At 42.7% G+C, this 25,563-nt stretch overlaps 1 protein-coding gene across 1 annotated transcript in view; it reads left to right on the top strand.

Moving 5' to 3' along the window:
• LOC141162562 (cilia- and flagella-associated protein 99-like) overlaps nt 1-25,003 on the top strand; it is a 76,289-nt gene extending 51,286 nt beyond the window's left edge. Inside the window, exons 9-16 of the mRNA XM_073648793.1 lie at nt 374-457; nt 1,953-2,041; nt 8,609-8,813; nt 11,085-11,226; nt 11,624-11,775; nt 11,985-12,190; nt 23,127-23,283; nt 24,741-25,003. Coding sequence (XP_073504894.1) covers nt 374-457; nt 1,953-2,041; nt 8,609-8,813; nt 11,085-11,226; nt 11,624-11,775; nt 11,985-12,190; nt 23,127-23,283; nt 24,741-24,902 — 1,197 coding nt within the window. The 3' untranslated portion in view covers nt 24,903-25,003. The remainder of the gene's footprint in view (nt 1-373; nt 458-1,952; nt 2,042-8,608; nt 8,814-11,084; nt 11,227-11,623; nt 11,776-11,984; nt 12,191-23,126; nt 23,284-24,740) is intronic.
• Nucleotides 25,004-25,563: the final 560 nt, after the last annotated feature.

Genomic DNA, 25,563 nt, shown 5'->3' with positions numbered 1-25,563 from the left:
GTAGTGCTTTTGTGGGCAGGTCTGTATAAAATCAGTCTCCTTCCCCCTCTGGCAGCTGCTAATGTTGTCCCTTCTAACTACCCCTATAGAAGCAGTGTTCTCAGCTGTTCTGCTAATTACTGTGCAGACTGTGCTCCTTTCCTGACAACCAGAGAGAAATGTTTTTCCAATACCTGCTCTGGAGTGAAGAGGGGATGACTGTGCAGAGATCTGGCTGTGGGGAGAGTGACTGAGCATGTGCGTCCACCAGCTCTTAATAGGTGGATGCGCACGTTGCTATACATTATGAACACCAGGTGGTGCCATACTGACTGAATAAATGTCACAACTCATGGCTGGATCGAGTTTTTAACATTTTCCGGTGTCTTTACAGCGCGTTTTATCCGAAATAAGGAAAGAAGAAGATGACAAATTGTCCTTTAACAAAACGAAACTCCAGCCGCCTCCGATAAAGAAGGTGAGTCTAGGGCTCTGTGCACACAGAGTCATTTTACAGCCGACTCATTTTCTTGTGTAAACCACTTTAACCATTTCTTAAGTTTTTTCGAAGTGGACTTGTTTCAAAAGACTCTTCAAAGAAACTCTCCGTTCGCATACCTTTAGGGTATGTTCACACTACAGTTTTGCTTTTTCAATTTTCATTGGAGATTTTCGTACGGAAACCGCTCTAGGAAACTTTGATGCTTTAAGGAGGCATCTACTGTATTTTTTTAGCAGTTTTTAACCACTTTTTGGGAGACTATTTTCTGTCTTTTTTTTTATTTTCTTTATATCCATCAAGCAATGAATAAAACGCGAGCATTTTTCAAGACGTGAATGCTAATCTAACTTTTATTGTATGTATGGAGCGACTTCATAGCGGAAATGGTCTTCAGAATGTACGCCGCTTCTGTTACCCATTTGACACTTTTGGAGACATGAAGTGGTTAAAAAAATGTCTGAAAAGACAGAACATAAGACCCGCAAGTCGTTCTTACATAGAAAGTGGTTCTGAGACTTCAAAATACCCTACGGCTACGGCCACACCTGAGTCTTTTTGCTGAGTTTTTGCAGAAAACCCAAGTTTTTGAGGAGTTTTGAGATTTGGAGGAGGAGTTGGAAAGTTTTCGCTCAGCTTTTGCTCCAAAACCTCCACAATTGTGCACATACTCCAATTCTATGTAACCCGTGGGGGATATTTGCTGTTTCCATGGATGAGTGACACATCTGGTCGCAGGATTCTCCATCTTCTGACATCTTATGGACGGCATATAAGTCTTGCTTTGTGCCCACTGGTTGACTTGCAAGGATCAATGTTCTTCCAAACAGTCTCAGCTGTGCCGACAGAGAGTCCTGGAATATTTAAAGGGTTTTTTTGGGCTTAAACAGGTTTTCCAGAGAATAAGTCATCAGTATGAGATCAGTGGGGGTCTGACACCTGACACCCCCATCAATCAGCTGCTCGGATGTTGGTGGCAACTTCAAAAATCTCCGCTCCTATTGGAGAGAATAAGAGCTGACCTGCAGTACCAGGAGCGGCCACTACAGTGTGTGGCGCTGTGCACTGCTTACACCCGACCACTGCACGTAACAGCTGATCGGTGGGGATGTCGGGTGTCGGACCCCTACTAATGTGATATTGATGACACCTATTGTCCTCATGCCTAGATGGCACGTGACCGGAAGTAAATGGAGACCGATGGGGACTGGTGGCACCGCGGCTTATCACATCACCTGCCTCTTAGAAAAAAATATACAATCCATTTTATGTAAAATTACCACTAGGGGGAGCTCTGTGCACACGGATGTATACAGCTAGTGCTGAGCTCTGTGGAGACAGTAGGCACAGATATGGAGCGGAGGTGGCCTTCTTTGCACAGGGGGAGACCTGGTGCCGGTGTGCAGGGAGCACCAGATTATGAATCCTAGCAATATTGATTGGAGAGCGTTTTCTTCCATATTTTTCTCTCCAGGTGGACAATGTCCCAGTGAGACTGAATGCGGCGGCCATACTGAGAGAGGGCGCTCTATATCAGAGGCAGGTGGAGGACGAGCTGAACAGGTAGAGTACGCAGAGGAGTCTCATGTAGTGCAGCACACAGGCAGTGCCGCCCTCCGCTGCCTCCATTGTGAGCGAGCCATTAGAAAATGGCCGATTTACATTTGACCAATTGTCACGTACATATTATTGGGATATATGGTATTATACACTATTATGTAGCCTGCAGAAATCACATAGCCAGCAATTACTCATTTTCGACTACATTATTAATTTTTTTTTCTCATGCCAGTAAATGTGTCTGACCCGTGATTTGTGTCACCATCGGGCTCAAACGTCTGCAATGGAGGCATAGACAGTATTTTAGATTATTGAAATTGCATGCCGCCCCTAAAAAACTTCACACAGGACAAAGAGAGGTACCGGGAGGGAGTGAGCGAAACGCTGAGCCGAGTGATTCTCGCATAGAAGGGAAAGAGTGGTACCGGGAGGGAGTGAGCGAAACGCTGAGCTGTTTGATTCTCACATAGAGGGGAAAGAGAGGTACCGGGAGGGAGTGAGCGAAACGCAGAGCTGTGTGATTCTCGCATAGAGGGGAAAGAGTGGTACCTGTAGGGAATGAGCGAAACACTGAGCTGTGTGATTCTCACATAGAGGGGAAAGAGTGGTACCGGGAGGGAGTGAGCGAAACGCTGAGCCGAGTGATTCTCGCATAGAAGGGAAAGAGTGGTACCGGGAAGGAGTGAGCGAAACGCTGAGCTGTGTGATTCTCGCATAGAGGAGAAAGAGAGGTACCGGGAGGGAGTGAGCGAAACGCTGAGCTGTGTGATTCTCATAAAGAGGGGAAAGAGAGGTACCGGGAGGAAGTGAGCGCAACGCTGAGCTGTGTGATTCTCATATAGAGGGGAATGAGTGGTACCGGGAGGGAGTGAGTGAAACGCTGAGCTGAGTGATTCTCGCATAGAAGGGAAAGAGTGGTACCGGGAGGGAGTGAGCGAAACGCTGAGCTGTGTGATTCTCGCATAGAGGAGAAAGAGAGGTACCGGGAGGGAGTGAGCGAAACGCTGAGCTGTGTGATTCTCATATAGAGGGGAAAGAGAGGTACCGGGAGGGAGTGAGCGAAACGCTGAGCTGTGTGATTCTTATATAGAGGGGAAAGAGTGGTACCGGGAGGGAGTGAGTGAAACGCTGAGCTGTGTGATTCTCGCATAGAGGGGAAAGAGTGGTACCGGGAGGGAGTGAGCGAAACGCTGAGCTGTGTGATTCTCGCATAGAGGGGAAAGAGTGGTACCGAGAGGGAGTGAGTGAAACGCTGAGCTGTGTGATTCTCGCATAGAGGGGAAAGAGTGGTACCGGGAGGGAGTGAGCGAAACGCTGAGCTGTGTGATTCTCACATAGAGGGGAAAGAGAGGTACCGGGAGGGAGTGAGCAAAACGCTGAGCTGTGTGATTCTCGCATAGAGGAGAAAGAGTGGTACCGGGAGGGAGTGAGCGAAACGCAGAGCTGTGTGATTCTCGCATAGAGGGGAAAGAGTGGTACCTGTAGGGAATGAGCGAAACACTGAGCTGTGTGATTCTCACATAGAGGGGAAAGAGTGGTAAAGGGAGGGAGTGAGCGAAACGCTGAGCTGAGTGATTCTCGCATAGAGGAGAAAGAGTGGTACCGGGAGGGAGTGAGCGAAACGCTGAGCTGTGTGATTCTCACATAGAGGGGAAAGAGTGGTACCGGGAGGGAGTGAGCAAAATGCTGAGCTGTGTGATTCTCACATAGAGGGGAAAGAGTGGTACCGGGAGGGAGTGAGCAAAACGCTGAGCTGTGTGATTCTCGCATAGAGGAGAAAGAGTGGTACCGGGAGGGAGTGAGCGAAACGCAGAGCTCTGTGATTCTCGCATAGAGGGGAAAGAGTGGTACCTGGAGGGAATGAGCGAAACACTGAGCTGTGTGATTCTCACATAGAGGGGAAAGAGTGGTACCGGGAGGGAGTGAGCGAAACGCTGAGCTGAGTGATTCTCGCATAGAGGAGAAAGAGTGGTACCGGGAGGGAGTGAGCAAAACACTGAGCTGTGTGATTCTCGCATAGAGGGGAAAGAGTGGTACCGGGAGGGAGTGAGCGAAACGCTGAGCTGTGTGATCCTTGCATGCCGCCCCTAAAAAACTGCATAGAGAGGAAAGAAAGGTGCTGTGAGGGAGTGAGCGAAATGCTGAGCTGGGCTGTTAAATAGCTACGAGACATGCAGGGATTGACTAACGAACAGGCAATCCCTGCATGTGTCGCAGCTGTCTAACAGCCGCTGTGACTCGAACATAGTTGACGAGCATGACGAAAATATTCGGTCAGCACCCGAGTTTACTCGGTGAAAGGGGTAACTGAGCACACTCGCTCATCACTAGTAACAATGTTTTGAACTTTTGACTTTCAGGCTCCATATCTCTCCATCCACTTCTGCTTTGAACGTGAGACTTCCATCATTTTATAGACAATCTTCTTGGCTATCTCATACATTAATTTGACTACTATTTAGCATATGATTAGTTATGCAGATTCTTGTCATGTCGCTGCATTGTTACTGTTTTGCTCCTGATGGTGGAAAAATCTTTTTCTTCTTGTTTACTACAAATTACAACCTGTTCTCACATTCCCTAATAGCTCCGTGTGTTATTGGGTCGATTCCCAAGAGAAATTTCACTCAAGGAGCTTCCATGAAGAAGATTTCCCAAGAAAAGAGAAACTGCATCATCCAGCTCATCGATATCGGCCTCTCGGCCAAGAAAATTGCCAAACTGCATCATGTGAGCGCCATGACAGTAGGAAGAATGTGAAATGAAGTCCATCCAATAGCCAAAAGGTGACGTCCAGGCAAAATATCGGAGTGAACAAGTCGCTCATCACAAGGTCTATCAGCTCTGGTGCGACAAACACGACAGCGGAGGAGGCTCATAAGCTTCGTAATAGATCACAGACGTCCATGCGAGCACCGGGCAACGCACGTTACACAAGTCTGGAATGGTGGCCAGAAAAAAGGTGAAGAAGCCGCGACTTCAATATCCTCATAAGAAGTGTCAGCTCAAGTCTGAGAAAAAGTACGAAGAGTGAAAGATTAGAAACGGGAGACTGGGAGCGATGAGACGAAAGTCAATAGGCGAAGCTCTGATGGGTGCAAATGGGTCTGGAAGAAATAAGGGAAAAAGGGGCGAACGGGTGGAGAAATTGAAGGAACTGTTAAGTTTATTGGAGGAAGCCTGATGATATGGGGATGCTTCACAGCCAATGAAGTTGGATACTTGACCAGGATCGATGGTGGTCTCAATGCTGAGCTATATGTGAGTATCCTGCAAGACGAGTTACTTCGTACATTCAAGTACTATGGGTATAAAAAGGATGACATAGTGTTCCAGCAGGACAATGACCCAAAGCAGACATCAAGATTGGCCAAGAAATGGTTCAATGACAATGACGTCGAGGAGCTGGATTGTCCCCACAGTCCCCAGATCTCAAATGAATCTATCACTTGTGTGTAGAGTAGAAGAAAAAGCTGTATACATACCCGAGTGAGTCCAACAGCATGCACCAACTATGGGAACGTGTAGAAGAGAGCTGAGATCAGATGTTGGTGGAGACATGCTGGAACCTGATAGAGAACATGCCCAGAAGAATTCATTCAGGCAGTGCTGAAAGCCAAAGGTGGATTTAAAAAATATTAAAAATTAAAATTTTAGACTTTTAGGAGCAAAACAGTAACAATGCAGCGACATGACAAGAATCTGCATAACTAATCATATGCTAAATAGATGCAAGTCACATTTATATATGAGATTGCCAAGATGATTGTCTATAAAATGATGGCAGTCTCATGTTTGAAGCAGTAGTGGATGGAGAGATATGGAGCCTGAAAGTCAAAAGGTCAAAACATTGTTACCCTTTTGCTTGTCAGTGTATAAAAACACATCACTGCCCCCTATAGATTGGAACATGGACCTGAATATTCTTTTTAGTAGTTATTTTCATTAGCATTTGAACCAGCACATCACACCATCATCCAGCAATCATAGTCACTGTAACAAAACCTATGATTTCCACCAAAAGACAACCACCCCTGAGGCTGTCTGTGGAGCTGTCAGAATTCCAGTTGTCCTTCTACAGTTTGACCACTACTGGCTGCTATTGTTCACCTTAATAATTTTTCTGCAATCCCACTCCTTACCACTGGAGGCTGCTGTTGTGTTCTGCAATTGCCTTTTACTAAGTGCTTGAGTATTGTGTCTAGCTGTTAGCCTAGTTTCCAGTCTCCAAGCTCCTGAACATTCTTACCTAGATTGTTCTTGCCTATCTACGGATTATTTCTATTGGTTTCCAGCAGTACTAAGCCAGTATCGTAATAGGAGCAGATCACTTGTCACTAGGATTTATGAGGTTTCCTTTTTCCCATTACTGAGATAGGTGATGACAGTTGGTGCTCATAAAGTTCTATGGAGAAGTGTAACTGTCCTTTCCGGAGAACTTGCAGCGGAATGTCTGTGTTCCTCTAGCTCCTCCTTCCTCCATATAATTTTAAAAGCACCAACTGTCACCTCCTATCTGAGTAATGGGAAAGTCTGTCTCAATACAGATTTTACAAACTTGACCCATAAATTTGAGAATGAAAGATCAATCCAGGAGAAGAAAGAAGCAGATTTCTCTGATAAGAAATAAAAGTTGCTTATTTTCATGTGTACTATTGATTTATTAAATAAAAATTAAGATGACAGTTTCTCTTTAAGAACAATTTTTTGTATGGAGAAGCCAAAGAAACCCAGTTGATCTTAAAGGGGTTGTCTAACAAGAGCAAACCTCTCCCCTGGCTGTTTGTGGCTGTGTGCTTCTGATTGATTGACATTTTGGGCTGGCCTGAACTATACACAGGCAGCTTTGTCTTTGCAGCATCAAAGGATCGCAGGGGCACTGAAACTGGCCCGATCATGTGATCTGGCGAGCTTCAGAGCAGCGCTTGCATACTCTATAGAAAAGGGTTGTAAGCACTGCACTCCTTGCTTAGGAGACCAGCCACCCTTTATACATAATACTCTTAAAAAATCCCACTATTAGGATTTTTAATCATGTTTTTATATGCACTTTGCAATTTTACCCATTAGAGATGTTGAGACAACCCCTTTAAGATTGCTTATCTTCCATAGATTGAAGACAATTTCAATATGCCTACTAGAAACCTCCAGCAGGGGGAGCTCAGGAGTTTAAGACCTAATAATTGACATGAAACTAAATTGTGATGGACATTCGGTTTTACAGTACTGAGCGACATTGGATATTTTATCTGGCCATCTTCATGTTCAGATCTGATAAATGAAGAAAAAGTTTAGAAAAAAAGCATTGTAATATGTCTTATTACAGAAAAATATTTCTTTCTCCACTAATCAGCCACGATTTTTCCCTGTACTGATCAATCATAGTACATGTACATGATCAAGCTCATAAACTGCTCAAATCTGTCTACAGCTCTGTCTTCAATAGCTATTTTTTATTGTTTATCATAAATCAACAGTAGAAGTGAATATTAAAAACTTTGTAATATGTCTTAATAGAAAACTAAAGTATATTTCCCACTTATACTGTAAGTCATTTAGTGTCTCCCTGCAATTACCATTCACTCTCATAAACAGCTCTAATCTGTCAACAGATCTGTCTATGGTAGCTACTTTTCTATTTTTTGTATCATAAATTAACAGTACGAGTGAACATAAGAAACTTTGTAATATGTTTTATTAGAAAACATGTATATTTCCCCATTAATCAGCCACTTTTTTCCTGCACTGATCATTCAAGGTCATAAACTGCTCAGATCTATCTACAACTCTTTCTTTAGTAATTCCTCGTTTATTTTTTTTTATCATAAATGAACAGTAGAAGCAAATATTAGAAACTTTGTAAGATGTCTTATTAGAAAAAAATTAATATTTCCCATGTATCAGTCATTTCATCTCTCCCTGCAATGATCATTCACGCTTATAAACTGCTCAAATCTTTCAACACATCTGTCTACAGTAGTTACTTTTTTATTTTTTTGGTAAATCAACAGCACAAAGTAATATAAGAACCTTTGTAATATGTTTTATTAGAAAATATGTATATTTCCCCACTCATCAGTCACTTCTTCTTTCCCTGTAATAATCATTCACTCTCATAAACTGCTCAAATCTGTCTACAGATCTGTCTCCAGTGAGGGATTAAACTATTACTGCTGCTAATAGAAGTCTATGGAGAGGAAAGAAGCTGGAGGGAGAAAGAGACACAAAATGAAACTGCTGAGACTTCTAGTTACTAGAGCCTACAGAGGGGATATCTGCTGATATAAGTCATATAGTGGCCAGAAATAATGTTATTCCTAATGTCCACACATGACCGCTTTCTAAAAAATAAAACCCTGGTGATCTAAGCTAAATTCTCTGGCGATCTAAGGTAGAAGAAGGTGGCAAATGTTAGGTACAGTTTGCCTCTGGTTGGTTCTGTGCTCCGCAGACCCCTTAGTGGATAGGGAGCCTTAGGCAGCTGCCTAGTTTGGCAACTCCTGACACAGTCGCTGCCTTTGTCGTTGCATATTCCCAACAGTTTCTGTTAATTTGCGTTACACTTTCCAGAATAGAGAAGCTGATTGATGGCGCCCGGGATCCGAGTGAGTTTCTAGAATGGCAGCGGCAAATGTTGGCAAAGGACCTGGAAAGGCAACTAGCCAATATAGAGTGCCGGCGTCTGGAAGGAAAACTGAGCCGTGAGGAAGCTGTGCTGGCGCGGCAGAACCTCATCCAGGAGAACAAGAAAAAGGTCCTAATGAAGAAAGAGGAGGTGAGAGGTGGAAGCGGGCAGATTTGTAAAGCTACTGTCAGCGCTGAGGCATTGGCAGCGCCGCCACGCAGACTCGAATTACTCCGAACCATCCAAGCAGGAAGGATTCACTTATCTGTATCTGTTGCCTTTATCCACCCGACATTAATCCTTATTCTAATTTCCTAGACAAACAGCCTCACTTCAAGTGTGACAGCGAGAAATGAATAAAACCCAGGCGATCGTAACCCGCCGGTCTCAATTGTTAATCCATTAGGGGTTTACCGCAACAATAAAGGAAGATGTCGGGGGGCATATGTGAATATAGGGGTAACAGAAAAATGAAACCTTATTTTGTCACTGGCGATAAAGTGAAATCATAAATTCTGTCTCCTTACAAAACTCCAGCTATTAATCTGTAGACTGTCTCTGTCAGGGGCTTTGTTAAAGGGTTATTACCATCCTCATAAATGGCTATATTCTCAGAAAGAGCTTGTAAATACAAGCAAGTTTACAATTCACCACTTGTTAAAATCTTCAACCGCTTTTGAGATATCAACACTTTTGTTTTCAGCTCATCGCCTTGGAGACCGACCACCGCTGCTAGACAAGAGAACATGTGCAGTACATACAAGCTCTTATCTATCAGACTTGTAAGCGCTACTTTGAAGCTGGCCTGGATCGCTGGAGATGTCTGCTTTGAAGCTGGTCAGGATCGCTGGAGAGCGCTGCTTTGAAGCTGGCCGGGATCGCTGGAGAGCGCTGTTACCTCCTAATCCCGGCCGGCTTCAGTTGCAGTACTTACAAGCTAGACTTCAGCGGTGGTCGGTCTCCAAGGCAACGAGCGCTAAACAAAAGAAACATTTTAATGTCTCAAGAACGGCTGCAAATTTTAAGCAATAAATTGCAGAATCGCTTGTTTTTACAAGAGCAATACTCAATTTATGAAGATGGGAATGACTCTCTTATCGGACAGCCGTCGCCCAACATTCTTTCGTCAGACAAATATCTCAATAGCCCGGCACAAACATATACAGTACTTAAGTCTGCTGAGCATGTTTTTTTTAATAGAAAGAGGGGGATCATCCCCTTACCTGTCTTGTGATTAAGGCCCCATACACATTAGACTAACGTTCGCTGAACCCAGCGATATTATCAGGATCGGCTGACAGTCTAAGGCCTCATTCAGACGTCACTATTTTCCACGTAGGAGAAAAACGGACCAATTACTCTGATCAGAGTTTGATCCAAGTGTCATCATTTTTTTCATACGTGGAGAGAAAAAAGAAAAACTTTTTCACCTACTCCTTTCTGACAATCCCTGTAATTCGGATCGCACTTGGATGTCACCCGAGTACGGTCTGTTGTTTTTCATGGACGTGTAGACTTGCATTGCCGATTTTGATCAAAATCTGACATGTCTCAGATAATTTTTTGTGGACCTCTCGGTCCGAGGAAAAAGTCAGACATGTACACAGCCCCATAGAATACCATGGGTACAAGTGCTATCCATGAAAAATATTCCCAGCACTCGTACGAGAAAATCGGACGTGTAAACGAGCCCTAATGTGTGTGAAAACTTCCTGACTCTCCCTTGATGGAAGATGTCGGGGAAGGAAAAGATTGGAATATTGTTCTGGGTTAGAGAACTATTTCGGCACCACACCATGTGCAATCCGCAGAAATTACCATGTGTGAAGGTGCTCTTAGATTCTTTTGGTGGTGCAACAAGCCAAGTGCAAATGAATTCGAATGAAGAGCAAAGAAAGGCAGCACTCAGCGAATCTTCAATCTAATAGTCCATTATTCCTTTAGGTGGGACATCGTCGCGGTGTGCAAGGTGATAGGGGAGACAGGGGAGAGGTGAGATGGACTAAGGCCGTTTCGCAACCTTCTGGTGCTTCTACGGGACCTTGGACCTGTAGAAGAACCAGAAGGTTGCGAAACGGTCGTTGTCCATCTCACCTCTCCGCCACATGTCTCACCTGTCACCCTGCACACCGCGAAGATGTCCCACCTAAAGGACTATTAGATTGAAGATTGGAATATTGGATCCCAGTGACCGACCCTTTTGTCCTGCGTGGAGATGGGACACCACTCGAGGAGTCTGGCATAGAAAGCACAGGAGCACTTGGCCGAGGAAGTTCTGAGAGCAACACCCATCTAATGTGTATGGGGACCTTTACTCTCAAGTGAAGCCTGCAGACGTAGACGGAGGAGCTCCAGGCTTATGCATCATAAGATTATCGTCACTTTGCAATTTTTATAATCATCTGGTTGTTTGGTCTTTAGACGGCGAAGCTGATGCGGGAATACGCCGAGAAACGTCTGCAAGAAGAGAAGGAGATGAGGGACCTGGTGGAGCAAGTGTCTGAGGGACACAAAAACCCTAAACAGGCAAGATTGAAGCTCCAGAAATACAAGCAGCAAATAGGTATGTGATAATAGAAGAATTGGGTCATAACTTCAGTCTCGCTTTAGACAGTAAAGTAAAAGAAAGTCTACCCAGAGGTGTTACCTTTACCGAAGACGTCTCCCTCCATGAGGTGTCCGTGGTATGTGTGCCAGGAGCTGGGTGCTCAGGAGAATCAGCAAGAACTTCTGCCTTAATGGGAGTGTTCAGATACATACAGCAATAAACTGCAGGCGCTTATATACAAAAGAGCAAAGCCAGCCATTGAGAACACATTCCACGGTCTGATCGTGCTCTTGCATAGCAGAGTCGGGAAGGATAGCCGTCAATGAAACGTTAACGCTACGCTATTCTTTTGTCATGTCGTCTTCTTGGGGACCACTATCTGTTACTACGACCTGGTTTTATCCCTCTCTAGTACAAGAAGTAGCGGAGGAGAGTAGGGAGCTGTTACGCCAGGCCTTAGAGGAGGCACAGGAGGAGCTGAGGAAGAAATTTGAGCTGATCTGTGAGATACGAGCCATGGAGTCAGTGCCAATCATTAGACAAAAGTTTGTGGATCTAACACAGGTGAGTGCACTGCAATCCTAGATGTGTGGTATGCCGATAGGCCTTCTTAAGGGTATTATTCACAGGATTAGGGTTTGCCTCGAGTAGCAAAAAATCTTGCCAACCAATCACAATTGTGAGATTTTTATATTGTTTGCATGGCTCACACATAAGGATCTGGCTGTTCATGGACACTAAGATATTGCTCTGTGGGTTACTCTGCTCTTCAGACCGCGGGGCATGGACTGAACTGTGAGATGTCAGTAGTGGAGCTCTGGGAACGTCTGGCTTTACTAAAAGAAGCTCAGAGAAAAGCTGAGGAAGAAAAGAGAGACCAGATCCTTGAGGAAAAGCAGACAAAACAGCAGCATCTTTTGGACACTTTGGAGCAGATCTCTCTCCACAGAGCTGCCCAAGGCAAAGCCGCTCTCCTCAGGTCAGTGCGGTGTCCATCATTGTGATTTCTGCGATAAATGCTACTTTTTTGAGACACTGGGCATGTGGAAATCAGGTTTGGAGCTTGATCCTAAACAGTCACTTATAGAATCATGGAATGTTAGAGTTGTCCAACCCCCTGCTCAATGCAGGATTCACTAAACCATCTCAGACAGTTGTCCATCCAGGCTCTGTTTGAAGACTTCCATTTAAGGAGAACTCACCACCTCTCATAGAAGCCAGTTTTACTCATTGATCACCCCCACTGTCAAAAAGTTTTTCTAATATCTAATCTGTATCTTCTCCCTTTCAGTTTCATTCCATTGCTTCTCGTATTTCCATATACAAATGAGAATAAGGATGATCCCTCTACACTGTGATGTATCGTCCGATATTTGTAGAAAGCTATTAAGTCTCCTCTTAGCCTTCTTTTTTGCAAGCTAAACATTCCTAGATCCTTTAACCGTTCCTCGTAGGACATAGTTTGCAGACGGGTCACCATCCTGGTAGCTATTGTCTGAACTGTCCAGTTCTTGTCTTGTCCAGTTTTTCGATGTCTTTTTTAAAATGTGGTGCCCAGAACTGGTCACAGTATTCCAGATGGGGTCTGACCAAGGAGGACTAGAGGGGGTTAATTACTTCTTGAGCTAGACTCTAGGCATCTCTTAATACATCCCAGAACTGTGTTTGCTTTTGTTGCTGCTGCATCATACTGTTGACTCATGTGCAGTCTGTGATCTATTAGTATACTCAAGTCTTTTTTACACGTACTGTTGCTTAGTTCTATTCCTCCCATTCTGTAGATGTTTTTTTGACCTTGAGAAAGGCATGGGTCCGGCGCCGAACTGCCTTGGCACTAATAAAAACCTTATCTAAAGCTCCAATGCTCCTCGTTTCCCGCGCCTAGCTCTATTCTCTCCATTCTGGTAGATACTACACAATAGCGTCTATCCTTTATAAGGATCACACCTGTTAATCGACACCTCCCTTCATAATTACTTAGTTAGTCCAGTAGAAAGACAGATGTCCATCAAGTTCAACCGAAGCAAGGGAAAGAATAAAGGTAAAGGGCTATAGATACAACCATAATGCATGATCCAGTCTGATCCCGAGTGTTGATCAAGAGCTTTACACATGTATGTAAGCATTTACAGTTGACTTGAAATCAGAATAAACCTTTCCCGTTTTAGGTCAATTAGGATTACCATAATTTTTAATATTTGACAAATGCCAGAATGAGAGAGCGAAAATTTTTAAAGGCATTTCTATTACTTACTGCAAAGTCAAAAGTTTACATAGACTAAGCCTTTAAAGAATTCTGGACTGACCATAATTTAGATTGTGAGCCCCCAATGGGGACAGTGCCGATATTGTCTGTGATGTGCCGTGGAGTTAATGGCGCTATATAAGTGAGTAAAATAAATAAATATGTGTCTTTTTATATCGTGTATGTAAACTTCTGGTTTCCACTGTATGTGATTTTCTTCTATAAAAGCATCTAAGCTTTTTTTTTAAACCATAAAGGTTCTTGCTGTGACCGGCTCCTGATATCGGCTGTTCTAGAGATGAATAGTTCTCATGGAATAGAAGCCTTGTGTCCTCTGGAGATTGAACCTTCCTTACTTCAGACGGAGGGAGCGTCCCATTAACTTTTGAAGGATTTTACATGAAAAAGCTTTTGACCATCTTTTGTACGAGCCATTTATGCACTTGTACAATGTTTCCCGTAGACGTCTCTTCTGAAGACTAAATAGATCTTTCCTAATAACTAAGACCCTCCATGCCCCTTATCAGTTTTGTGGCTCTTCTTTGTACCTTTTCTAGCTGCAGGTTTTTCTTTCTTTGAGCTGGTACCCAGAACTGAACTGCGTATTCCAGATGAGGTCGTATTAGCTCTTTGTGAAGTGGAAATATTACATCCCTGCCTCTTTTACTACATGACAATACCCTGCTGGCTTCAGAAGCCGCTGATTGACATCGCGCTGTTATTTAGTCTGTCATTTACAAGTATACCCAGATCCTTCTCTACAAGTGACTCACCTAGTTTTACCCCCCATAGAACATATGATGTCTGCATACTATTAGTACCCACGTGCATAACTTTACATTTATCCACATTGAACCTCATCTAACAAATGGATGCCCAAATGAATCCTAGTCAGCCGGTAACTTCTGAACATCTTCCTCCTTTTATCATTAGATACCAAGACACAGACACAAAACTGACAAGTCCAAGCGCTGACCATCAAAAATGGGGGAAGGCCCTTAATTCCCAACCTGGGAATTAAGTGACACGGTTTTACACCTTGCAGGTCTAGACTTACTTACCTATGTCTCTGAACCATGAAAAGAACAGCATGCTCTCAGGCCTCCTTCACACGTCCTGATATTACCGATACTGGAAAAACCAATACCAGAGATATCCGTGTACCTGTGTGGTAACTGTGTGCAGCTCGTGTGCTGCATCAGTATCACACTTACTGGCGCCTGGGAAACAGCGGTACTGTTCACACTGTTCCCGAGTGCTGGAGGCCAGTCTCATCATTATCCCCTGCTTGTGCTGAAATCAGCATTAGCAGGGGACAATGTTGAAAGTTGTATTCAGCCCCCACTTTCTACATCCAGTGTAAAATGAAAAATAAAATAAAAAACACATTATACTCACCTTAACACCTAATCCACTGAAGCCATTGTCCCCTGTAAAACAAACAAAAATAAAAAAAAATATCCCTCACCTCTCTGAAGTGTAAAGAATCCTTAGTGTCCCACGCCGTAATCCATCTGTGCGACATTTCTTCATCAGCATGTGCGGTGGCTTGAGGCGACTGCTTATGCTGAAGAGCAGTGGAAAATGACTCGATTCAGTGAGCGGACCCCTGAACTGCGGTGAACTCAGTGAGGTCACTGCAGATCAAGGGCCCACGCTTGCTGCATCGAGTCATTCTCCCCTGCTCTTCAGCATGAGCAGTCGCCTCATGCTGATGAGCAAATGTCGCACAGATGGATTAGTCGTGGGACACTATGGATTCTTTACACTTCGGACAGGTGAGGGATATTGTTTTTTTATTTATTTTTTTACAGGGGACAATGGCTTCAGGGGATTAGGTGTTAAGGTGAGTATAATGTGTTTTTTATTTTATTCTTCATTTTACACTGCATGTAGATAGCGGGGGCTGAATACAACTCTCAACATTGTCCCCTGCTCACGCAGATCTCAGTGCACGCAGTGGACAATGATGAGACTTGCCTCCACCCGGCGCTAACTGTACCTCTTTTTCCCAGGCGATGATACGTGTCACACTGATGAAACACAGATGTCATCCATGTGTCATCAGTGTGCACGTGTTCTCAACGTTTTGCCGCCCGTGCTGCATGCAAAAAACAGACATGTCAGCGTGTTTTGCCCGCGGACACAGGGTCCGTGGAAACACACTGACATGTGCACAGATCCATTGATTTGAATGGGTCTACGTGCGTCAGTGTCTCCAGTACGTGTGGAAACTGTCACCACACGTACTGAAGACTCTGACATGTGAAGGGGGCCTCATAGTAGTCGACTACCAAAGATGCCAGAAACCAAGTAGGAGGAATAGAAATCAGCAGATTCAAGCTTCCTAATCAGAAATGACAAAAGACAGTAAAAAAAAAAGCTTTTTAAAAAGCAAAAACGTAATAGTTTGATTTCCCCCCTTTGCCATTATAAAAATAGAGATTTGAAAAATGTAAAAAAAGTATATTTTATGACATATTTGGTATTAACAATTGTGCAAGAGTCCGATCTACCAAAATATTGAATTATGTAACCTCTACGTTATATGCTGTAAAGCAAAAAATAAAAGTTCTAAACTTCAGAATTGCCATTTTTCATGCCCCCAAAAAATTCTGTAAAAAACTATCAAAACTTTACATGTATCCTATATTTTGTAATAATAAAAAAAGACCCATAGGGGTATTAAGAGAAACATATACTCACCTACCAGCACCTGCTCTCCTCTTGCAGTGGAGGACTTCATGTGACTGCTGCAGCCAGTCACTAGCCATTGATTGGCTGCAGCCTTCACATTCCATCTTAACCAGAAAATAATGAAACGACACAATATTCTATACACACTGGGATCTGGCTGGATATGCTGTATAGAGGAGTGTACACACACAGATCCCTATGTATGCTCCATATTATTCTATGTTTGTTGATTTTTTCCTCATGTTTTATTTAATACGGAGCAATAATGAAGGATATGTAATTACCGCTTGCATGCCGGGAGGTGGCAGTGACCCAAATCTTCAGGTGGTAAATTGCTAAGTGCGTTACTTATGGTGAAAGGTTTTCTTAAAAAAAAAAAAAAAAAAAAACAGCTAATTTTAAAATATCCCGTAAAAATCACCCGATTACCTGATTTATGTAGCAGCGGTGGCGGCATAATTAGCTCGTTTTCTCGACAGCTCATTTACATGCAGACACGGTACAGCTGCGCTAATAAATACCGTTCAAGCTGTAGAGATTTACATATCGCAGCTGCAAGAGGCTCCATAGTGCAGAGGTAAAACGACGGCGACACCGGGACGGAAAAAACAGGGATCTGTGGTGCTCCAGTAAGGCTGCGGCAGCGTAAACTAGGACTTTCCCCATACACGCGCCACATAAACCATTAAAGTGCAAAGTCAGGGGCATTCATATATCGGAGGGGGTCACAAAGGATGCAGGGTCCAGAGCTCGCTGCCTGTTCCATTTCTTGACAGCACATTACCCGCAATGAAGATGGCATTTATACCATTACTGTAATCTATTAGAAAGTTGCCAAAGTGGTTTACAAAAAATTTTGGAGAGAGACAAGAAATGTTATTATATAAAAACAAACAAAAAACCATTCTCAACTTTTAATTTCTTTGCTCTGGATCCCCACAAGTCTCTGCTCTGGTTATCTACAGTGGCTTGAGAAAGTATTCATACCCTTGGCAATTTTTATGTTTTGCTACCTCACAACCTGGAATTTCACTTCTTTTTTTAAGGGTTTGCATCAGTTCATGTAAAGAACATGCCTACAACTGTGAACATTTGGTTTTCTTTTTATTGTGAAGCAAACAACAAATAGGACAAAATAACTGAAGACTTCAGTGTGCAGAACTCTTCAACCTCCTAAAGTCAGTGCTTTGTAGAGCCTCCTTTTGCAGCAATTACAGCCAGCTGCATGTCGCTTTGGATAAGTCTCTATGAGCTTTCTACATCTGGCCAGTGGGATTTTTGCCCATTCCTCAAGGCAAAACTGCTCCAGCTCCTTCAAGTCAGATGGTTTCCTCTGGTGAACAGCAATCATTTGGATTAAGGTCTGGGCTTTGACTAGGCCTCTCCAAAACATTTACACGTTTCCCCTTAAACCACTCGAGTGTTGCTTTAGCAGTATGCTTTGGGTCGTTGTCTTGTTGGAAGGTGAACCTCCGTCCCAGTCTCAAATCACGGACAGACTGAAACAGATTTTGCTCAAGAATATCCCTGTATTTTGCACCATCAATCTTCCCCTCTACTTGTATTTCTAAACAGCTTTTTCCCTGACTTGCTTGAAGACCTCTCCATTCTTTGGAGGTGGGAAAACTTGCATAATTGGCAGTGTATCAAATACTTATTTTCCTTACTGTATGTATCATCTGTCTATTAGTCTAAAAAACAGTAGAAAAAGATAGGTACAGACAATCAACCTTTCAATTGATTAAAAAATAGAAAAGTAGGCAGCGCTCCATAAGTTGTAGACAAAGGTTGAGTATGTTTTGATGAGCTTAAATGTCACATAGTATTGATGTCGGTCTAGAAAAACCCTCTTTTTTCACTATAATTTAGGGGTTGCTGCCTACTCTTTCCTTTCCATCACAGGATGAATACACATTCCATCAGGTGGTCTCCAGACCTGTCTCCCGCTATCATTGTGTCCAAATCAAAAGCGAGACCCATCATTCCATTCCAGCCTCCATTTCCTCTAGTTCTGCAGAATGATGGCCTTTGACAGTGGTGGTGTGAGGTCAATGGACCCCTGTGGCTGGATATGTGGCTCACAGCCCAATGTCATCCAATTGCCTTCTAATGCTTTGTGTAGACACTGTGTGCTGCCTTAGGCTCAGTATGTGTTGTCCATTTTCTCTTGCCGTACAGAATGGATCAATTGTGGAGCCAGTGGTACTACCATCTCCATAGTGTTCCAGAAGCCATTTTTCAACACATCAACTCCAGGCCACATGTTGCTCGTGTTACCGGGAGCAGCCTGCGTGGCTTATGCATGCTCCCATGGCCTGCACATTTTCGGACTTGTCTCCCATTGAGCACATCTGGGACATCATTGGTCGGCAATTGCACAGGAGCTGCCAGCAGCGGATTTTGATGATTTGCCCAAGTGCATTCAGCGTTACAGAATATTCCTTAGACGACTATTAATAACCTCATTGATAGCAGACGAGGCGTTCATATTTGAAAATATTATTTCCATTCATCATTTGCAGATCAGTAACGTGTCTCCATCCTGTGATTTCCATCATTCCACACCTTTTACCTTGGTTTTACAATTTTATTGTTAAGGAGTGTATCTGTATGAGTGGGTGAAATAAACGTTAAAGCTCAGAGTTCGTAGAAGGAGCCTGCGGGACCTTCAGGATTTTAAGAGTGTTTGTGTGGAAAAATGGGCCAGAATCACCCCTGAGCAATGCCTGCGACTAGTTTCTCTATACAGGAAGCGTCTTGAAGCTGTCATCACCAACAAAGGCTTTTGTACGAAGTATTAATTCAATTTCAGCAAGTGTGTTCAATACTTTTTCCCTGTGTCATTTCTCATTATTACACATAATGTGTGGATTGGATGGGTTGTTTCCGACATCTGGTGAGCATTTCATGTTAATAGCACCTTTAGAAATATATTTACTTAGAAAATTGGTGACTTGTTCAATATTTATTTCACCCACTTTTATCTGGACAGTTTACGAAACAATCACTGACAAATAATATTTTTTACGGACACATTGGAAAACCACAATAAATCATTGTGTTGATAAGTGATACATGTCTGCCGCCCAGAAGAGATCGGCTGCAGTCACTGTGAACTTTAAAGTGATGATAATTACAGTCAACATAATCTGTATAGGTTTCTTCAGTTTCCAAAAAATCATGGACGTCTTACCTTTTTTTATGAACATGTCATAAAAGTGCCCTATTTTTAGGGACTGCCCTGGAATTTCTAGACAGTTGGCAACCCTGGCACCAGGGCATTACTGCAGCACCATGCCCAAACCAGACGTCTTCCTGTAGTCAATGTGCCTGGAATTTCCTATCTCTGTATTAGCCTCATCAGCCCCTAACGAGTCTGCAATCGCATGGACAACCCCCCTTCCCTTCATAGATCTAAGCCATGATATTATACAGTGGTGTGAAAAAGTGTTTTCCCCCTTCCTGATTTCTTATTCTTTTGCATGTTTGTCACACTTCAATGTTTCAGATCACAAAGCAAATTTAAATATTAGACAATGAAGGTCTTTATTATTAAGGGAAAAAGAAATCCAAACATACAGGGCACTGTGTGAAAAAGTGATTACCCCTAAACCTAATAACTGGTTGGGCCACCCTTGGCAGCAACAACGGCAATTAAGCATTTGTGATAACTGGCAATGAGTCTTTTACAATGCTCTGGAGGAATTTTGGCCACTTATCTTTACAAAATTGTTGTAACTCAGCCACATTGGAGGGTTTCCGAGCATTTTTTAAAGTCATGCCACAGCATCTCAATCTGATTAAGGTCAGGATTTGACTAGGCCACGACAAAGTCTTAATTTTGCTTTTCTTAAGCCATTCAGAGGTGGACTTGCTGGTGTGTTTTGGATCATTGTTCTGCTGCATAACCCAAGTGCGCTTCAGCTTGAGGTCACAAACAGATGGCCGGACATTCTCCTTCAGGAGTTTTTGGTAGACAGCAGAATTCATGTTTCCATTTACCACAGCAAGTCTTCCAGGTCCTGAAGCAGCAAAACAGCCGCAGACCATCACACTACCACCACCATATTTTACTCTTCATATGATGTTCCTTTTCTGAAATACTGTATTACTTCTACACCAGATGTAAAGGGACATACACCTTCCACTCCTGGGAAGGTTCACCACTGTTCCATGTTTTCGTCATTTGTGGATAATGACTCTCACTGTGGTTCGCTGCAGTCCCAAACCTTTATAAATCTCCATTACTTTATTTCTCATTTGTTCCTGAATTTCTTTGGATCGCAGCATGATGTCTATCTTTTGAGGATGTTTTGGTCTACTTCACTTTGTCAGGCATGTCCTATTTAAGTGATTTGTAGATTGAGAACAGGTGTGGCAGTAATCAGGCCTCTGTGTGGCTAGGGAAATTGAGCTCAGCTTCCCAAAGATGTGATAAACCACAGTTAATTTATGGTTTATGTGGGTGGCAATCACTTCTTCACACAGGGCCCTGTAGGTTTGGATTTCTTTTATCCTTAATAATAAAGCTCTTCATTTAAAAACTGCATTTTGTGTTTACTTGTGTTATCTTTGTCTAATATTGAAATTTTGTTTTGTGACCTGAAACATTGAAGTGACAAATATGCAAAAGAATAAGAAATCAGGAAGGGGGCAAACACTTTTTCACACCACTGTATGTAATATCTATTTAACTATCTCTTTCTAATTCATAGCTATGTCTATTCTATCTACTGGTGCATCTCACTAAATTAGAATATCACCAAAAAGTTAATTTATTTCAGTTCTTCAATACAAAAAGTGAAACTCCTATATTATATAGAGTCATTACACACAGAGTGATCTATTATATAGAGTCATTACACACAGAGGGATCTATTATATAGAGTCATTACACACAGAGGGATCTATTATATAGAGTCATTACACACAGAGGGATCTATTCCAAGTGTTTATTTCTGTTAATGCTGATGATTATGGCTTACAGCCAATGACAACACAATAGTCATTATCTCAGTAAATTAGAATACTTTATAATAACAGCTTGAAAAATGTTTTTAAAATCCGAAATGTCCTACTGAAATGTACAGTGGGAACGGAAAGTATTCAGACCCCATTAAATGTTTCACTCTTTGTTTCATTGCAGCCATTTGGCAAATTCTAAAAAGCTCATTTTTTTCTCATTAAAGTACACTCTGCACCCCATCTCGACTGAAAAAAAAACAGAAATGTAGAAATTTTTACAAATTTATTAAAAAAGAAAATCTGAAATATCACATGGTCATAAGTATTCAGACCCTTTGCTCAGACTCATATTTAAGTCCCATGCTGTCCATTTCCTTGTGATCCTCCTTGAGATGGTTCTACTCCTTCATTGGAGTCCAGCTGTGTTTAATTAAACTGATAGGACTTGATTTGGAAAGGCGCACACCTGTCTATATAAGACCTCACAGCTCACAGTGCATGTCAGACCAAATGAGAATCATGAGCGCAAAGGAACTGCCCAAGAGGCTCTGAATACTTTCCGTACCCACTGTATGTTCAGTAAATGCCTCAATACTTGGTCGAGCTCCTTTTGCATCGATTACTCCATCAATGCGGCAATGTGGCATGGAGGCGATCAGCCTGTGGCACTGCTGAGGTGTTATGGAAGCCCAGGTGGCTTTGATAGCAGCCTTCAGCTCGTCTGCATTGTTGGGTCTGGTGTCTCATCTTCCTCTTGACAATACCCCATAGATTCTCTATAATAGATTCTCTATGGGGTTAAGGTCAGGCGAGTTTGCTGCCAATCAAGCACAGTGATACTGTTGTGTAAACCAGGTATTGGTACTTTTGGCAGTGTGGACAGGGGCCAAGTCCTGCTGGAGAATGACATTTCCATCTCCAAAAAGCTTGTCGGCAGAGGGAAGCACGAAGTGCTCTAAAATTTCCTGGTAGACGGCGGCGCTGACTTTGGTCTTGATAAAACACAGTGGACCTCCACCAGCAGATGACATGGCTCCCCAAACCATCGCTGATTGTGGAGACTTCACACTAGACCTCCAGCAGCTTGGATTGTGGCCTCTCCACTCTTCCTCCAGACTCTGGGACCTTGTGGAGTGTGTCAGTGACTGCCTTCTGGACATCTGTCAAGTCAGCAGTCTTCCCCATGATTGTGGAGCCTACTGAAACAGACTAAGGGACCTTTTTAAATGCTTAGGAAGCCTTTGCAGGTGTTATTTGTTAATTATTTTAATTTACTGAGATAATGACCTTTGTGTCATTGGCTGTAAATCATAATCATAAACATTAACAGAAATAAACACTTGGAATAGATCCCTCTGTGTGTAATGACTCTATATAATAGATACCTCTGTGTGTAATGACTCTATATAATAGATCCCTCTGTGTGTAATGACTCTATATAATATAGGAGTTTCAATTTTTGGATTGAAGAACTGAAATAAATTAACTTTTTGGTGATATTCTAATTTACTGAGATGCACCTGTATCTCTCTTTCTCTCTCTATTTCTATCTATTTAACTCTCTATAATTTCTCCCATCCGTCCATCCATCCGTCCGTCCGTCCATCCATCCATCCATCCATCCATCCATCCATCCATCCATCCATCCATCCATCCATCCATCCATCCAGTCATCCTGAATGCAGAGATTTGCTCCTGATTCATGAAGTGATCTCTGAGGTCTCTAAAATGAGTGACTGTTTTCCGGACAGATCTGGGCGGCCGGGGAAGCTTGTTCTGGGGGAATGTAATTTTCCTCTTCAGCTGCCGCCTTAACTGAAAGCTGCGGAGTCCGGGTAAAGTCAGTGCTCAGTGTGACAATGAATCCCCCACAATGTGCGGCTATTTCTGAGCCCGCACCGCATTAATACAACCTTGCTTTAATAGGAGCAGAAAAATACACTTTCTCATCTCTTTTTTCTAGAAGTATCTGCTGGATGTGTTTTATTTCATTTATCTTTGTTGACAGGCTGGAAGAGAAAAAGTCTAAATCTCAGTTTGGAAAAACTGCCGCAGCAAACAATGATCGAGTCACCGAACTGCAGCGGAAACTGGAAAAGAGAATAACCGAGCGCGAGAGACAGGCGGAGGACTTAAAGCTGCACCCCCAGCGTAATGCCATCAAAGTAAGAGGACGGTATGGGACCGGGCCGCTGAGCTTCATGTGGGCACCACCTTACACTGTACCAGTCATTTCACATAATACCTGTAAAAAAGTATTGGCCTTACTGTCCTCATTCCCACCAATACATTGGAAACCGCTTTTGATGCACAATATGTCCAGTAACTATACCAATTCTCATGCTCTGTAACTTGCCATCCAGTCTTTTGAGTGGGCGGTTCCTCTTATACTAGAGGCACTATATGTGCCGGAACATCCCTTCACAAGAATGTCCAGTGATTTGCTTGCCTCTCTGTTATGCCTGTATTCACTTTGATTTCACTTTAATTTCCTCTGTGGTGGTCCTCTAGTAAAAGTTAATGCTCACTTCAAGGTTTCCCCATAGATTAGAGCTGAATGCTGAGTGTCCCAACTGGGAGAACTTTGTGATCAGCTTTAAGGGCCCTTCTAAAAACTACAGTTTCTGTGTAGATCCTGAGAGCAGACTGTCAGTCATTACATGTCTCACACTAGTAACTCCTCCTTTCATCTAAAGTAAGCTCTGGAGGCAGATTCTCAGGGAGATCTAGGTCCCACCCATAGATCTTAACAGCTCATTTACATATTAAGAAAAATGCTGATTTTTCTGGAATAAAAGATCGGATCACAGATATCAAGGTATCATTTTATTCAGCTTCATATGACCTTCATGCCCACATAGACGGCTTAGGAGGGTTGATCCTACTGACAGATGCCCTTTAATACCTGTCAATGGTATACGGAGACAACTTCAGCACTGAGATAACAAGGAGATCATAGATTGATTTTTCATGAGGTGATATTTATTCATCCCCGACCAATGTGTACAGACAATATCCAACGTTTCGCCGAATTGGCCTTTGTCAAGGGTATCTGTAATGAGCGGCTAGTCCCGCATCTACTCTAACCACTCCAGTTTCCCCGACCTCCGCTCATTACAGATAATCTTGACAAAGGCCAATTTAGGTGAAACGTTGGATATTATCTGTACACATTGGTCGGGGATGAATAAATATCACCTCACAAAAAGCAATCCATAATCTTGTTATCTCAGTGCTGAAGTGGTCTCCATATACCCAGAAGAGTAACCTGAGCCCTAAAGGGGGTACTCCAATATCAGCCAATAAAGTTTATTCTTTTTTTATAATCAAAAGTTAAAAACTTAACAATACATTAATTACAGTTTTCAAGAGCTGAAGACTCTACTTGTAATAAATGAACCTCGACAGCAAGCAGAGATATTGAAATCGCAATTTGGAAGCGTACAGAATTTATAAAAATATATATATACTGTATATTGTTAAATTGTATAACTTTTTATGCTACAATAAATGTTGTCTATTTGCTGAATCTAGAAGAAGCGGGTAAATATTTTACATTTATTGGGTGTTACACATTTGCTACTTTTGCGGATCTTTAGCAGTGAAATCCTCTTTCTTACAGGACTCCTATGAAGAGAAGCATTGGAAGGAACTGGAGGAGAGCAGGGAGCGCCAGGCGCAGCTGCTCCAGTGCGGAGTGGTGTCGAGAGAAACGGCGCACAGGATGGCGGCTTATGAGGCCGCAAGAAACGGGAGCTCACGAGCCTGCGTGATGCCATCATAAAATCTATGGACTCAGTGTTCTCCTTTATCCAGAAGAACAAAGATACTGTAATAAATAAGAAGATGCATGTAGGAAAGACTATTAGATAAAATACCCTTTTGCACAATGGTCGAGTCACGCGATCAGTTCTTTTTTTCTTTGTCAGTGTCATGAACAACACTCACTGCACACGTGATTCAGGTGTGAGTGTAAGGGGGACTACACTTCTCACACTCCCTCATCCACTCTCCTATCGAAATAGGATGACGCCTCACAGCCAGTTCACACTTATTTTTGCCACAACGCCTGGGTAACACAAGCCCCTGACAGGCTCTCTTCTTGCACTCTGGCATTCACCGGTTAACATAATCAAGACAATCAAGGAATACTTTCCCTCTTTGAGGTTGTGGGCACGTTTAGAGCTGCAAAGAACAAACGTGTTACATTTTAGATTTAGTGTACAAAAAATGTACAGTGCTTCTAAAAAACAAAGATTAAATAACAAAAGAAATGTACACGAAAGCAAAAAAAAGTATAAAATTGAAAGGGATAAATACAGAAACGTCTTACAAATTGGATCTTTGAGTGATTCTGTGACGCTGAGTCAGTTCTCACGGACAAGCCATAAGTTGGCGTAGTCAAAGAGCCTGAGGTCAAAAGCCAGGGGGGTACATCATAAACA

The sequence above is a fragment of the Phyllobates terribilis genome, unplaced genomic scaffold, assembly GCF_046119375.1.
Source record: "Phyllobates terribilis strain yellow unplaced genomic scaffold, ASM4611937v1 Scaffold_1__5_contigs__length_1240528914, whole genome shotgun sequence".
NCBI lineage: Eukaryota > Metazoa > Chordata > Amphibia > Anura > Dendrobatidae > Phyllobates > Phyllobates terribilis.
The sequence above is the reverse complement of the archived record's forward strand: the minus strand, read 5'-3'. Positions and strand labels throughout refer to the sequence as shown.